The following is a 15,841-nucleotide window of genomic DNA, read 5'->3' as shown; positions in this document are numbered from 1 at the left end:
GCTTTTAAAGCAGGCCAGCAGCACGGTTCAATTCCCGTACCAGCCTCCCCGAACAGGCACCGAAATGTGGCAACTAGGGGCTTTTCACAGTAACTTCATTTGAAGCCTCCTTGTGACAATAAGCGATTCATTTGAGACTCCTCAACCTGCCTGTACTGCATCACTGAACCCACAATCTGCGACTGAGCTCTGAGGGTTCTCTTTGTCCTTTTCAACGATTCTACTCAGTTTCAGTCTTAGATTCCTTGGCAGCTGAGAGTCAGTTTATTTTCTCAGTTTCCCTTTTCAATGAGCGTCTGTCTCTAAAAATACAAGCTTGAACCACAGATTCCATAAGACACCTCTTGGCTTGAACCATCACATCAACACTTGGACTAAATGACTGGGCCGTGACCGGTCTTGGATAAAAACACAAGGACCACTTGTCATCACAGAATCCTAAAAGTTTCCAGCACAGAGGAGGCCATTGACCCTACCATGTTTGTACTGGCTGAGACTGAGCTAGTCCCTATTCCCTGTAATGTGGTGACCAGAACTGTACTGAGTACTCTAGCTGTGATCTAACTGGTGTTTTTTAGTTCCAGAATAACCACCCTCCCGCCTCTCACTGACTTCAATGTGATGGAAATCGACAATTGGAACCTGCCAACATTTGACAGATATTTACAATTGATTTGCGGGGTTCTTACAAACGGGATTTTTCTCTGTTCAATTCCCTCAATGTGTTGGATAACAGACTGACTTTCTCCTGTGAATATCCAGCTGGAGAATTGGGCCCTGATGAACACATCCTTGTTCACCTTGTTGACTCTAAATATTGAACCCTGTGGTTTCAGACACCAGATAATATCGAGCTTGGGGCTAAAGGGATCAAAGGATATGAGGGAAAAGCAGGAGTAGGTTACTGACTTGGGAGATCAGCCATGATCATGATGAATGGGGCAGCAGGCTCGAAGGGCCAAATGGCCACTCCTTCAATTTTCTATATTTCTATAATCAAGCTCCCAACAACAGATTGTCTTTTACTGACTTCATTAACAGCTCTGCAATAATCAGACAGAGTACAGTGATCCCATCCGGAGAACAGGGATAATGTTGGGGTCAACTCCTCATTGTTCGAGTATGTCCAAGCTGTCATTAATTACATTGTTTTCTGTGGGTCCTCTCATGACTGAGGGTCTGATGTGGGATCGACATGGACGTCCACGGAACTGGCAGTTTATATTGTTGTTGGTGTTTAGGGGGAACTTCTGTAGCTGCTCCACCTCTGATCTTTCTCTGGCAGTGTTGGATGTTATGAGTTTGCTGTTGATGGTCCTTGAAACAAACTGAACCAATTTCAGTGCTGCTTCCACATGGACCGGTCGATTGTAGTCTTTTCCCAGAGAGGTGGTCTGCAGTGCAGACGTTTGTAAGGATCCTATTTTGGATGTCCTTGTATCATTTGTAATGACCACCTTGATGTTGTTTGCCCTGAGACAATCCCCATTGAAGGTCTGCTTGGGGATTTTATAGTCATCCATGTGAGAGATATGGCCTGGCCGCTCAGTTGAATGTTCTGGAGGATGGTCTCCATGCTGTTGAGCCCAGCACGATGGGGAACCAGGTTGTTTTGAGATTTTTGTCCTGCTATTGAATTTTCATGATGGTCCTCAGAAGTCTTTGCTGGAAGAGTTCCAGAGCTGTAGCTCCTACAGCATCCCCAGGATTCTGCTCCACACAGCAGGGTGGGAAGGACAATGGCCTGGGAGATTTTGATTTTAGTCCTCTGTTTAACGTCATGCTGCTTCCTGACACAAACAGAAATAACACAGTGAATTCAGAGCTCGATTACACAGGATATACAGCACAGCAACAGACCATTCAGCCCAACCAGTCCCTGCTGGAGTTTCTGCTCCACGCAAGCTCCTCCCATCTTTCCACATCTAAATCTTTCATTGTAATCCTCTGTTCCATTCTCCCTCTTGTGTTTGTCTAGTTTCCCCTTCAACACATCTGTCTTATTCACTTCACCCACTCCGTGTGGTAGTGAGCTGATTCTCACCATTAGTAGAATGAATCCTGAGAGATAGGATTAACTGTCACATAGAAAGGCATCGACTAGTCAGGGATAGTCAGCATGGATTTGTTAAAGGAATTTCTTGCCTCACAAATTTGGTCGAATTCTTTGAGGAAGTGACAAGAAGTGTTGATAAAGGTAGTGCAGTAGATGTTGTGCACATAGATTTTAGCAAGGCGTTTGACAAAGTCCCACGTGACAAAGGTGAAAGCCCGTGGGATACAGTGCAATGTGGCAAACTGGATAAAACATTGGCTCAGTAACAGGAAACAAAGGGTCATTGGCTGCCCTTGCAATTGGAAAAGTTGTTTCAAGTGCTGTGTCACAGGGCTCGGTGTTGGGACCATAACCGTGTGGGCTATATAATAATTTGGACGTGAACGTAGGGAGCATGATTATGAAATTTGCAGACGACACAAAGATTGGCCAAATTCTGGACATTGTAGAGGATAGCTATCATTTCCAAAACAATGTAGATGGATTGGTGGAGTGGGCAATAAAGTGGCAATAGGGAATTTAACACAGAAACGTGGGAGGTTATGCATTGAGAGATGTCAACCAGTTCTGGGGGGTGGGGTGCACAATAAATTAGATCCGGATCAAAACTGGGCATCCATGAGGCACTGTGAGCCATTAGCAGCACAATACTTAAACACAATCTGTAAGCTCATAGGCCAGCATATCCCTCACTCTACCATTACCATCAAGCCAAGGGACCAACCCTGGTTCAACATTGAGTGGAGGAGAACATGTCAGGAGCAGCACCAGGTTTCCCTGAAACAGATTCCAATCTGGTGACCCTATAACAGGAGACTATAAACGTGTTAAACAGCAGAAGCAGCATGCTCTAGGCAGGGCTAAGCGATCTCACACACAGCGGTTCAGATCAAAGCTGCAGTCCCACTACATCTCCATGGTGGTGAATAATTAAACAAATCACAGGAGGAGGCGGCTCCACAAACATCACTGTCCTCAGTGATTGGGGAGACAAGCACATCAGTACAAATTGAAACAAACTGAACTAATTTCAGTGCTGCCTCCACACGGCTGGTCGATTGCAGTCTTTTCCCAGAGATTTGATATGATTTAGGTGGTCCGCAGTGCAGAAGTTTGTAAGGATCCTTTCTTTGGATGTCCTTGTATCATTTGTACTGACCACCTTCATGTGACTCATCCCAGTGTGAGTGCGTTCATGTTCAATGAGATTCTGTGATCGTTTAAACAGCTTCCCACAGTGAGAACAACTTAACTGCCCCTCAGTGCGAACAACCTGGTGCTTGACCAGATCCCCAGTACAAATGACTGGGTTTTGTGTTTAGTGAGCCTGGGTTTGTTACCAATACCTCTCCTGGATGCCAAAGCTAAGACAGACACATTGGAAGTGATGGGGAGCTGGGACGCGGTTGTGAGAGTAACTGAAGGTGCAAGAACTGAAATAATCCCGAGTTAGAAAGGAGGAAAGGTCACAAAAATGCAGCAGCCAGTAACAGGACACCAATTAATCTCTTCTTATCCTGGTGAAATGAAGGTTTCAATAGTGTGTCTGAAACAATATTAGTTCACTTGACATATATTCAGAAGATTAAACTCCAGTCCAGTTATAGGGATTATTAACATCAGCAAAAACAAACTCCCAACAGTCAGAATTAACATGGTTCAGTGCTGGATGTGATTAACAGCAGCAATAACAGCAGAATCCAAACTCTGCAGACATTTATCAACCTGTTGCTGTGTCAGATGAGCTGTCCGAGTAAATCCGTTCTCATACTCAGAGAAGGTGAACGGTCTCTCCCCGGTGTGCGTGTGCTGATGTGTCAGCAGGTGGGATGAGCGCGTGAATCCCTTCCCACAGTCAGAGCAGGTGAACGGCCTCTCCCCAGTGTGAACTCACTGATGTCTCAGCAGAACACTTGTGGTTTTAAAGCTCTTCTCACATTCAGAACATTTGAAAGGTTTCTTATCCGAGTGAACAAGTTGGTGTGATCGGAGGCCGGTTAAATAAATGAATCCCTTTCCACATAAGGAGCAGGTGAATGACCTCTCCCCAGTGTGAACTCGCTGGTGTTTCTGGAGGCCAGATAACTGAGTAAATCCCTTCCCACACACTGTACATCTGAACGGCCTCTCCTCGTTGTGAACCCGCTGGTGTATCAGCAGATCACTTGTGGTTTTATAACTCTTCTCGCATTCAGTACATTTGAAAGGTCTGTTATCACTGTGAACCAGTCTGTGAGTAGCGAGGTGGGATGATCGTGTGAATCCTTTCCCACACACAGAGCAGGTGAATGGTCTCTCCCCAGTGTGAGTACGTTCGTGTTCAATGAGATTCTGTGATCGTTTGAATAGCTTCCCACAGTGAGAGCAGCTGAACTGTCTCTCAGTGCGAACAACCTGGTGCTTGACCAGGTCCTCGGAGCTTTTAGAGTTATCACAGTCTGACTGGTTAAACAGCCTCTCATCAATGTGAACTTGCTGATGTGTCAGCAGGTGGGATGACTGAATGAATCCCTTACCACACACAGAGCAGGTGAATGGCCTCTCTCCAGTGTGACTGCGTCGATGCATTTCCAGCAGGGATGGGTAATTGAATCCCTTCCCACAATCCCCACATTTCCACGGTTTCTCCATTGTGTACGAGTCCTGGTGTCTTTCCAGACTGGATGATCAATTGAAGCCTCGTCCACACACAGAACACGTGTACAGTTTCTCCCCGTTATGAATGATGTGCTGTTTTTTCAGGCTGTGTAACTGGTTAAAGTCTTTCCACATTCAGTTCACTGGAACACTCTCACTCGGGTGTGTGTTGTGTGGGTCTCGATGCTTTTCCAGTCACACTGATGTTTGAAATTTTTTCCCACTGACAGAACCAACAAAAATTTCTCCTTCCACATTCAAGGACCGATGATATTCAGGTCCTGATGAATTAAGTGACTCTGTCAGATCTTGATGTGATGTTTGGTCTGAGTTCCCCATCTGCAAATCAACGTCCTCTTGTACCTTGTAAAATACATTGACAGTGTCAGTATTACCATTAGTACAGGATAGAAATTCAGAACAGACAATTCCAGTTTCTATGGGGTTTTTCTCTTGTTTCCCCAAACTTGTGGTCCAATCAAACCTCCTTCTCAACTACACCAGAATGTCGTTCCCAGTATCTATTGGACATTCTGCACCCTGAGGTGGCCACCAGTGTGGAAGGTCTCAAGTGTTCCGGTGGACACCGCACCCTCCCTCTCCAGGACTACCGGGGATTGACAAGACCACAGAAGAGGGGCCGACAGCCGGAGTTACCCCCTGCCGATCTACAGGCTGCTGCTTTAACCAGGCCCAAGAGCAGATCCTCTGACTTACCCAGCCCCCTCCACACTGGGCAGTGATTGGGAGTGTGGGGTTGTAGTGCAAACCAAATGGTGAAGCAGTTCCATCAGGTAACGAGACGGAGACTGCGATCTCTCACTGAATATAAATATATGGTCCAAAGACTCCTCTGGGCGGCGAATAACAGGAGCAGCCCGAGAGCGGGGCATTGATTTTAAAACGTGTTGTCCCGGTCTGGGGGAAATAAAGACCCGGAGCTGGAAACGCGGGACTTGCAGAGTCTGATTCTGGATTTGCGGCCCTCACCAGGTGTTTAGAAACCCTCCCTCTCCAGATCCGGCTCCATCGTTCCGTCAGAGTTTCCGCATCCTTCCCGCTGCAGAGACGACAAATGAGCGACTCGCCTCGTCGCCATTACTCGCACTGCGCATGCTCCCATACTGGTCACTACTGCGCCTGCGCAGCATATTCCTCTGATGTGAATGGGGGACATTCACTACCGCGGGAATGCTGGGTAAATACAGCCCCATCGAAAATCCTAATTAGTGACTCGTGATCTTTTTTGCTGTGATGTGGATATTGGGGGGGAATGTGCACAGACCCTTCATTATCCATCAGAAAGATGGAGTAGGAATTGGTGGAGAATTTCAAATGCCCTAAAGTTTTCCAACACGACAGCAGAATCCAATAGCTCCAGTCAAATGTAAACTCAAAATGTGGGGTGGCTGAGTGAAGTACTTCGGTGGCACAGCACCAGAGGCTCAAGTTCAATTCCGGCCTTGGGAGACTGTTTACACTTTCTCCCCATGTCTGCGTGCGTTTCCTCTATGTGCTCTGGTTTGCTCCCACAATCCAAAGATGTGCAGGTTAAGTGGATCGGCTATACTAAATTGCCACTTAGTGTCCACAGATGTGGGGTTGCACAGTGGGCTAGAGACACGAGTTCAACTCCACCTTATCATCATATCATAGAAGTTACAGTGCAGGAGGCCATTCGGCCCATTGAGTCTGCACCGGCCCTTGGAAAGAACACCCTACTTAAGCTCATGCCTCCACCCTATTCCTGTAACCCCACCGAACTGTTTTTGATTCTGCAGTTATTGCTGCTGTTGATCACATCCATGCCAGACCCATGTTTATTCCAATATTTATTTCTGATGTAAATCAACCCTAGTTGGATGCAGTTTGTGCCCTATAGCATCTAATTTATGTATGAATAGACCATCATGTCTGAAAAGCTTGTTTTAAATTTAAATCACTCCTAAACTGTATTAACTGAAGATGAGCAATAAACAGATCACAGTCCAATCCTGCAGCTCTATATTGACAGGAGAAAGTCTGTTCTGTAACTCGAGGATGAGGCTGCATCCAGGATTTTGACCCAGCGACAGTATAGGAAACTTTAATTTATGGGGATCTTAACCTGTCGAACTACGCCAAGTTTGGGGGCAGCTTAGTTGATGAATCAAGTCCTGGCGCAATACGACAAGTTGTAAGATTTGTAATATTTGTAGACTGTGTTAAGTTGTTCGATTCCTTGTATTATTCGACTGTGTATAGTTGAAGGAATTTATATCATCTCTGCTATTCGGTTATCAGTAGCACTTTGCGAATACTGGAACTCAGCAGAAATTTGCAGTATAAACTCCTCAGGTGCCAAAAAGAATTGTTTTATTTGTAGTCGCTTGATTACAATTTGAAAGTCATTTAAAAGGCAATTCGTAGACAATTCGAAGCTTTCAGAGAATTACAGACATTATCTTTCTTTGCTTAGGCAGACAGCTCGAAAGTAACTTTTAAAAGGTCAAAGTCTGGCCATGAAACATAAAGAGAGAGAGAAAGCTAATCTTCAGCTAAACTCAAACTCAAAGTCAAAAGTGGACTAACATCACTGACACAGACTGTTAGGCTGACAGAACCCCCAAAGACAATTACCTAAAAACTAAACACTAAAACCAAAACCTAAAATGGCGGGGAGAAACTTTTCAGTTATACACTTTCATATCTGTCTTAAGTCGTCTGATTACACCCCAATATAATCCTAATTGGTTTGGGTTAGACTCAAACACATTTGATTTGATGGCAAGCCGTCCATCTTCAATGTACAACATCAGCTTTTCTGACCTAGCTGTTATCTGCATTGTGAACAATGGTGCCTTCATGTTGCTGTGTATTCGATCCCTTGGCCTTGACAATTAGCACAAGCAGTGTCAAATTATCTTGCAACTGTGCTGTTTTAATGTCACACTGTCTTTGAAAATATGCATTTGCCAGAACAACGGACCTCAGTAAAAGTGAATTATGCTGTATAAATGGGTATTTAAAACTGGGGCTCAACATTTATGCTTAAACAGCTATAGAACATAGAACATAGAACAATACAGCGCAGTACAGGCCCTTCGGCCCACGATGTTGCACCGAAACAAAAGCCATCTAACCTACACTATGCCATTATCATCCATATGTTTATCCAATAAACTTTTAAATGCCCTCAATGTTGGCGAGTTCACTACTGTAGCAGGTAGGGCATTCCACGGCCTCACTACTCTTTGCGTAAAGAACCTACCTCTGACCTCTGTCCTATATCTATTACCCCTCAGTTTAAAGTTATGTCCCCTCGTGCCAGCCATATCCATCCGCGGGAGAAGACTCTCACTGTCCACCCTATCCAACCCCCTGATCATTTTGTATGCCTCTATTAAGTCTCCTCTTAACCTTCTTCTCTCCAACGAAAACAACCTCAAGTCCGTCAGCCTTTCCTCATAAGATTTTCCCTCCATACCAGGCAACATCCTGGTAAATCTCCTCTGCACCCGCTCCAAAGCCTCCACGTCCTTCCTATAATGCGGTGACCAGAACTGTACGCAATACTCCAAATGCGGCCGGACCAGAGTTCTGTACAGCTGCAACATGACCTCCCGACTCCGGAACTCAATCCCTCTACCAATAAAGGCCAACACTCCATAGGCCTTCTTCACAACCCTATCAACCTGGGTGGCAACTTTCAGGGATCTATGTACATGGACACCTAGATCCCTCTGCTCAGCCACACTTTCAAGAACTTTACCATTAGCCAAATATTCCGCATTCCTGTTATTCCTTCCAAAGTGAATCACCTCACACTTCTCTACATTAAACTCCATTTGCCACCTCTCAGCCCAGCTCTGCAGCTTATCTATATCCCTCTGTAACCTGCTACATCCTTCCACACTATCGACAACACCACCGACTTTAGTATCGTCTGCAAATTTACTCACCCACCCTTCTGCGCCTTCCTCTAGGTCATTGATAAAAATGACAAAAGCTATCTTTTACCTATACTAGTTGTATTCGAAATACCTGGCTTCTACAGACAGTGAAGGAACATTAATATATTTCCAAGTCAGGAGTAACTTGGAGGGGAACCTCCAGGTGGTGGTGTGTCGATGTATCTGCTACTCTTGTCCTTCTGGATGGCAGAGGTTACGAGTTTGGAAGGTGCTGCCTAAATGAACCTGGGTGAGTTATCGTGCATCTTGTAGCTGGTACACACTGCTGCTACTGTTCGCCGGTGTAGTGAGATTGAATGTTTGTGGATGGGGTGCCAATCAAATGGGCTTGTTTTTTCTGGATGTTGTCAAGCTTCTTGAATGTTGTTGGAGCTGCACTCATACAGGCAATTGGGGAATATTCCATCATGCTCCTGACCTGTGCCTTGCAAATGGTGGACTGGCTTTGGTGAGTTACGTGCCGCTAGATTCCTGGCCTCCGACCTGCTCTGATAGCCACAATATTTATATGGCTAGTCCAGTTCATTTTCTGGTCAGTGCTAACCCCCAGGATGTTGATTGTGGGAGGTTCAGCGATGGTAATGCCATTGAATGTTAAGGGTCAATCATTAGATCCTCTCTCGTTAGAGACGGTCATTGCCTGGCACTTGTGTGGCGTGAAGGTAACTTGCCACGTTCAGCTCAAGCCTGGATATTGCCCAGGTCTTGCTGCATTTGGACATGGATTGTGTTTTAACCCCAATGGAGGTCCCGGGACATGACCATACAATTTCCCATGACCTCTCCAGAATAGGAACTGCCCCTTTAAGGGAGGGGGGCTTCCCCTTAGCAGGGAGAGCCCCATCTCACATAAAATCCTCGTCTGGGGACAATCAAGGAAGGAGATTCTTTGGGGAGTGAAGGAGTTTGGATTTGTATCGTAATAAACCTGATTCATTACTTTCTACCTATCATCTCTGTGTCCTGCTGTCTGCAAATTCGACAGATTGCGTCAGTGTCTGAGGAGCCGTGAATGGTGCTGAACATTATTTAGTCACATGCAAACATCCCCAATTCTTTAAGAACATTTTTTTTTAAGAGTACCCAATTAATTTTTTCCAATTAATGGGCCATTTTGTGTGGCCAATCCACCTAGCCTGCACATCTTTTGGGTTGTGGGGGCGAAACCCACGGAAAATTTGGGGAGAATGTGTAAACTCCACACGAACAGTGACCCAGGGCCAGGATCGAGCCTGGGACCTTGGCACCGTGAGAAGCAGTGTTAACATCCCCAATTCTGAAGTTATGAGGGAAGGCAGGTCATTGATAAAGATTTTGGGCCTAGGACTCTGCCATCAGAAACTCCTGCAGTGATGTCCTGGAACTGAGATAATTGACATTCAACAAACACAACCATCTTCCTTTGTGCAAGTTATGACCAGCGGAGTTTCCCCCGATTCCCATTGACACCAGTTTTGCTCCGATTCCCTGATGCAATACTTGGTTAAATGCTGGCTTGGTTTAAATAACAGTCACTCTCAGATTACCTTTGGAGTTCAGCTCTTTTGACCATGTTTGAACCAAGGCTGTGTTGAGATCAGGAGCTAAGTGACCCTGCCGGAACCCAAACTGGCATCAATGATAATAATCTAATAATAATCTTTATTAGTGTCACAATTAGGCTTACAGTAACACTGCAGTGAAGTTATTTTGAAAAGCCCCTAGTCTCCACACTCCGGCACCTGTTCGGGTACACTGCGGGAGAATTCAGAATGTCCAATTCACCTACCAAGCACGTCTTTCGGGACTTCTGGGAGGAAACCGGAGACTCAATGTGCAGACTCCGCACAGACATGACCCAAGAGCAGGTTATTGCTGAGCAAGTGCCACTTGCTAGCACTGTTGATGGCCCATCCATCACCTTACTGATGATTGAGAGAAGACTGATGAGGCAGTATTGGGCTGTGTTTGATTTGTCCTGCTCTTTGTGTACAGGACATACCTGGGTAATTTTCCACACTGCTGGGTAATCAGTAATTTACAAAGATTCCCGATAGCTTCCTTGCATTTGCACTCCATGTCTACATTAATAAACTGAGGACCCCATTAGCTTTTTTTAAAAAACATCTTGATCAACAGTTTAATCACCCAATTGTCGACATTTACCACCCTTCACCCCCACCACCGCTGGGATATTTGATTCTACACTGTTTAAAATTGCACCGTTGACGGAGAGGTTTAGAGAGGGAATTTCACAGTTTCCGGCCTTGGCCCTACACTGATGGTGGAATAATTAAAATGGGGAATACTAAATAGGCCAGAGTGAGCAGAGTGCAGATATCTCAGAGGGTTGTAAAACTGGAGATTACAGAGATAGGGAGGGATGAGGCCATGAAGGGATTTGCAAACAAGGATGAGGATGTGAATTTTAAAATCAAGGCTGTCCTACATAAGGAGCCAGTGTAGGTCAGTGAGCACAGGGGTGATGGGTGAACAGGACTACTTGGTGTGAGAAAGCCCACAGTCAGCAGAGTTTGGGATGATCTCACCTTTCCGTGGGGGTGAATGTGAGAGGCTGGTCAGTACTGTATTGGAATCATCAAGTCTAAAGGTAACAGGGGCATGGATGAGGGTTTCAGCATCAGATGAGCTGGGGTGGGGATGGACACAGGTGACATTATGGAGATTGAATTATCTGGTATTAGTGATTGTGTGGAGATGGGGTCAGAAACTCATCTTGGGGTCAAATCTGACACAGAGATTGTGCAGAGTGTGGTTCAGCCTCAGACAGTTCCCAGGGAGAGGGATGGACTCGGTGGTTAGGGAATGGAATTTCTAATGGTGACTGAAGACAATGGCTTTGATATTCCCAAATTTTTAATTGGAGGAAATTTCTGCCCATCCTGCACTGGATGTGGGATAAGCAGTTTGATAATTTAGTAACAGTGGAGGAATGGAGAGGGATGGTGGTGAGGTAGAGCTGGGTGATGTCAGTGTACATGTGATATCTAACATGGTGCTTTGGGATGATGTCACCGAGTGGCAGCGTGTAGATGAGAAATAGGAGGGGCTGAGGATAGATCCTTGGGGGACACCGAGTACAGGGACTTGGAGAGAAAAGGGAGAATGGAGGTGGAACGGTAGGTTGCCAGGATGATGGGGTCAAAGGTTTTTTTTCCCGGTTGAATGAGAGTGAATTTAATGGTGGGAGGGACAGAACCAGAAGAGACAGAACCATTAACAATATCAGATAATGTGGGGAGTTGAGTGATCAGTAATTTAGTGGGAAAATGGTAAAGGGAGAATCCGGAAGGTCTCATGGACAGGATGATCAATGAGAAGGTTTGACAGGAGAGAAACTGGAGAAAGATGTGAGTTCAGATCATGGACAAGGGGGACTTCAGAGACAGTTTGGTCCAGTGGGCTAATGGGAGGGAGGGAAGCAGCAGATTGGATTGTCTCAATCTTAATGACAAATAAGCTCCATGAGTTCCTCACTTGTTGTCGGAGGTGAAAATGGAGACGACAGGGGAGGGGAGAACCCTTCAAAAGGAGAACCCTTCAGATATAAAAAATACACGATACAGCATGTTCAACACAAAGATGGCATATTTGATTTTTGTCCAGGATATTTGTCTCTATGACTGGTCTGAAATGTATTAACATCAGCAGAAACAGATTACAATGAAAGGGCTCAGTTCTCAATGTAACAACAAAATCCAATCACTGTAGTTACCAGTGAACTCGCTGGTGTCTCAGCAGGGCGGATGACGAGAAAATCACTTCCAACACGAGGAACAGGTAAACTGTCTCTCCCCGGTGTGAACTTGTTGGTGTGTCAGCAGGTTGGGTGACTGAATGAATCTCTTCCCACAATCAGAGCAGATGAACAGCCTCTCCCCAGTGTGAACTCGCTGGTGTCTTAGCAGAGCGGATGACTGAGTGAATCTCTTTCCACACTTGTAGCAGATGAATGGCCTCTCCCCAGTGTGAGTGCGCTGGTGTACAGTGAGATGAGACGATCGTCTGAACCCAGTCCCGCAGTGAGAGCACCTGAACGGTTTCTCATCAGTGTGAACCTGTTGATGGGAGACCAGTTCCTGCGAGGTTTTAAAACATTTCCCGCAGTCCAGACATTTAAAAGGTCTCTCGTCAGTATGAACTCTTTGGTGTACCATCAGGTGTGATGAATTAATGAATCCCTTCCCACACTCGAAGCAGATGAACGGTCTCTGTCTAGTGTGAACCTGCTGGTGTGTCAGCAGGGTGGATTGGTGAGAGAATCTCTTCCCACACTCAGAGCATGTAAATGGCTTCTCCCTGGTGTGTATTCGCTGGTGTGTCAGCAGGGTGGATGACTGAGTGAATCCCATCCCACACACAGAACAGGTGAATGGTTTCTCCCCAGTGTGTATTCGCTGATGTTTCTGCAGGGTGGATGACTGAGTGAATCTCTTCCCACAGTCAGAGCAGGTGAATGGCTTCTCCCCACTGTGTGTGCGCTGGTGTGTCAGCAGGATGGATGACTTAGTAAATCCCCTCCCACAGTCCGAGCAGGTGAATGGCCTCTCCCCGGTGTGACCACGCTGATGAATTTCCAGCTCTGATGGGTAATTGAATCCTTTCCCACAGTCCTCACATTTCCACGGCTTCTCCCCATCATGCCTACATTTATGTTTTGAAAGGCCAGATGATCGATTGAACCCTCGTCCACACACAGAACACGTGTACGGGTTCTCCTCACTGTGAATGGTGCTTTTTTCTTCCATCTTCAAAATCCGATGATATTCAGGTTGCAATAGATTGGGCGCGTCCATGAGATCCTGATATGATCTTTAGTTTCAGTTTCCTGACTGCAAATCCTCCCCTTTCTAATATCCTGTGATACAGATTTCAAAAAGAAAAAAGGAAGTGAGAGAGAGCCCACAGAAACACAAAGGCAAGTTGTAAAATTCTGCTGAATGAATCTGGTAATTTGTGAGGTCGGCACGAGGAAAGTGACTGTGAAAATTGCTGGATTGTCATAAAAATCAGGCTAATGAGAGCACCTGAACGGTTTCTCATCAGTGTGAACCTGTTGATGGGAGACCAGTTCCTGCGAGGTTTTAAAACATTTCCCGCAGTCCAGACATTTAAAAGGTCTCTCGTCAGTAATATCCTGTGATACAGATTTCAAAAAGAAAAAAGGAAGTGAGAGAGAGCTCACAACTAATGTTGTTAACGGAATGGATCCCACCACTCAATCTGGGATTACGCATAATCTAGCATCGACAGAAGGGGGTGAGAGGAAGAGACAGGGAGTGAGAGGGGTGCAAGAAACAGAGGGTGAAAGAGAGGGATTTTCTACATCTACAGCTTCACCGAAACTCTGACAGAATCTTCTAATCCATCAACCTCCACTGCCTGGATGCACCCGGGTAGGAGGTGCAAGTGAAGATCATCACCTCCTAGTTCATCTCCAACTCACACACACTGTGCTGGCTTGTCTGACATCAAGTGCTGCAGGAGCAGAAATTTCCAGCCTTTAAACATTGGAAAAGCTGAAGCCATTCTCTCCAGTCACCATCACAAATTTCCCTCTCTAACCACTAACTCCATCCCTCTACTTGTTAACTGTCTGAGGCTGAAGGACATATTTTGACCACATATCCACATCATCACCAAGACCACCTATTTCCACCCCAGTTACATTGCCCGGCTCCATTTTACTGTCAGTTTATCTGCTGGAGAAACCATCATCTTTTCCTTTTGGTTTTATAGACAGATTTATTCTGTTAAAGACACAATATGAATACAAATGATTGTCATTGACCTGATATCATTGTTCGGCGTTATCGATAACAAATTGGAGGCGAAAGAGTGAAGAAGTTTAATGAACAATTTGTTCGCGCTGTTACTGGATAAATTTCAAAAATATTGCCCCTAACAAAGATGGCGGGTGCGCTTGCGCCCTCGCTGTATCTTCAATAAAGATGGGGATCGCGCCGCCCTGCTACCAGTGCCCCCGACAAAGATGGCGGACATTAATCCGGGTTTGGAACTGAGGAAAGCTGCGGCCTTGCTCTGTGCAAAGGGCGGGGGGCCATCCCGGATATCGGTAGGTTATTTTTCATGAGTTTCTCCACCCCCCGCGCGCTTGATCCATAGCTCCCCCCGGTTCCGCCATACCCACCTCTGCGGATTATCGTACCGAGAAAGAACCGTCTCGACGCCGCCATTAATCACACTGCGCATGCCTCACACGACCGAGCCCAGCCCGGCCCTCGCTCACTCGGATTGGTTGGAGGACCAGTCACTCCCGCTCGGTCCTCCAGTCCCGCCTCCTCTTTCCCTATTGGCCCGGATATGCCGTCAATCATTCCCTGGACATTGTGAGGTTCCAGGTTAGTGACTATCCGCCGCTTCCGCTTCTCTCCACAAACAACCTCATAGAGACCAGGGGGGAGATACTGACCCAGTGACAATGTCACTGCATTAGTCATCCAGAGAGACAGGAAAATGTTCTGGGGACATGGGCTCCAATCCATTCAATTAATAACATCTGGAATTTAAAGTTAGTGTCAGTGATGGTGACTGAGGGTCCACTGAGAAAATCTTAACACAGTCAGTTCTGGACACAAGGTTAACGTCTGTTATTGTGTCTGCTCAATCAGGGTGATTCATAGATTTCATAGAATTTACAGTGTAGAAGGAGGCCATTCGGCCCATCGAGTCTGCACCGGTTCTTGGAAAGAGCACCCTACCCAACCTCCACCCTTTCCCCATAACCCAGTAACCCCACCCAACACTAAGGGCAATTTTGGCCACTAAGGGCAATTTATCATGGCCAATCCACCTAACCTGCACATCTTTGCACATTCAGATTCATATTTTGTCACAAATCATGAGTGAATTTATCTCCAGATCGTTAAAAGGATCCGGAAATAATTTGCCAAAACATTTTTGGATTTCAGCCCAATGAAGAGGGAGTGTGTGTGGGACGGGGATTTACAGTTCTGGGGGAACGAGAGGGAAGAAATGTTCCACAGAAACTGGAATTAATGTTCAAAATTTCTATCCTGGACTGACACTGGGTACTCTTGTAAACTCCTTTAGCAGGATATTTATGAGGAAGGATTTGCAGATGGGAAACTCAAACCAAACATCACATCAAGATCTGACACAGGCACTCGATTAATCAGGATCTGAATATCATGGACCTTTGAATCTAGAAAAA

At 45.8% G+C, this 15,841-nt stretch overlaps 1 protein-coding gene across 3 annotated transcripts; it reads right to left on the bottom strand.

Annotated features, from left to right (window-relative positions):
• Window positions 1–1,015: 1,015 nt before the first annotated feature.
• LOC140418895 (uncharacterized) lies at window positions 1,016–15,040 on the bottom strand. Of its 3 annotated transcripts, XR_011945402.1 has the most exons (4): window positions 14,798–15,040; window positions 12,362–13,504; window positions 3,782–5,056; window positions 1,016–1,790 (listed from the first exon to the last, which is right to left on the bottom strand). XR_011945402.1 is itself a non-coding variant. In XM_072502553.1 (3 exons), the coding sequence occupies exon 2, from the start codon at window positions 13,440–13,442 to the stop codon at window positions 12,405–12,407; it is 1,038 nt and encodes a 345-aa protein (XP_072358654.1). In that variant the 5' UTR covers window positions 13,443–13,504; window positions 14,798–15,040; the 3' UTR covers window positions 1,016–5,056; window positions 12,362–12,404. The 3 variants fall into 3 exon arrangements, 1 of the variants encoding a protein (XP_072358654.1); XM_072502553.1 differs by having other exon boundaries at window positions 1,016–5,056; XR_011945403.1 differs by lacking the exons at window positions 12,362–13,504; window positions 14,798–15,040 and adding an exon at window positions 5,684–5,800 and having other exon boundaries at window positions 1,016–5,056.
• Between the last annotated feature and the right edge of the window lie 801 nt (window positions 15,041–15,841).

Source organism: Scyliorhinus torazame, chromosome 5 (assembly GCF_047496885.1).
Source record: "Scyliorhinus torazame isolate Kashiwa2021f chromosome 5, sScyTor2.1, whole genome shotgun sequence".
In the NCBI taxonomy this organism is placed as follows: domain Eukaryota; kingdom Metazoa; phylum Chordata; class Chondrichthyes; order Carcharhiniformes; family Scyliorhinidae; genus Scyliorhinus; species Scyliorhinus torazame.
The sequence above is the reverse complement of the archived record's forward strand: the minus strand, read 5'-3'. Positions and strand labels throughout refer to the sequence as shown.

What these genes read in the sequence shown, in the direction of transcription:
- LOC140418895 (XM_072502553.1), bottom strand. Translation starts at nt 13,442, where the DNA reads ATGGACGCGCCCAATCTATTGCAACCTGAATATCATCGGATTTTGAAG.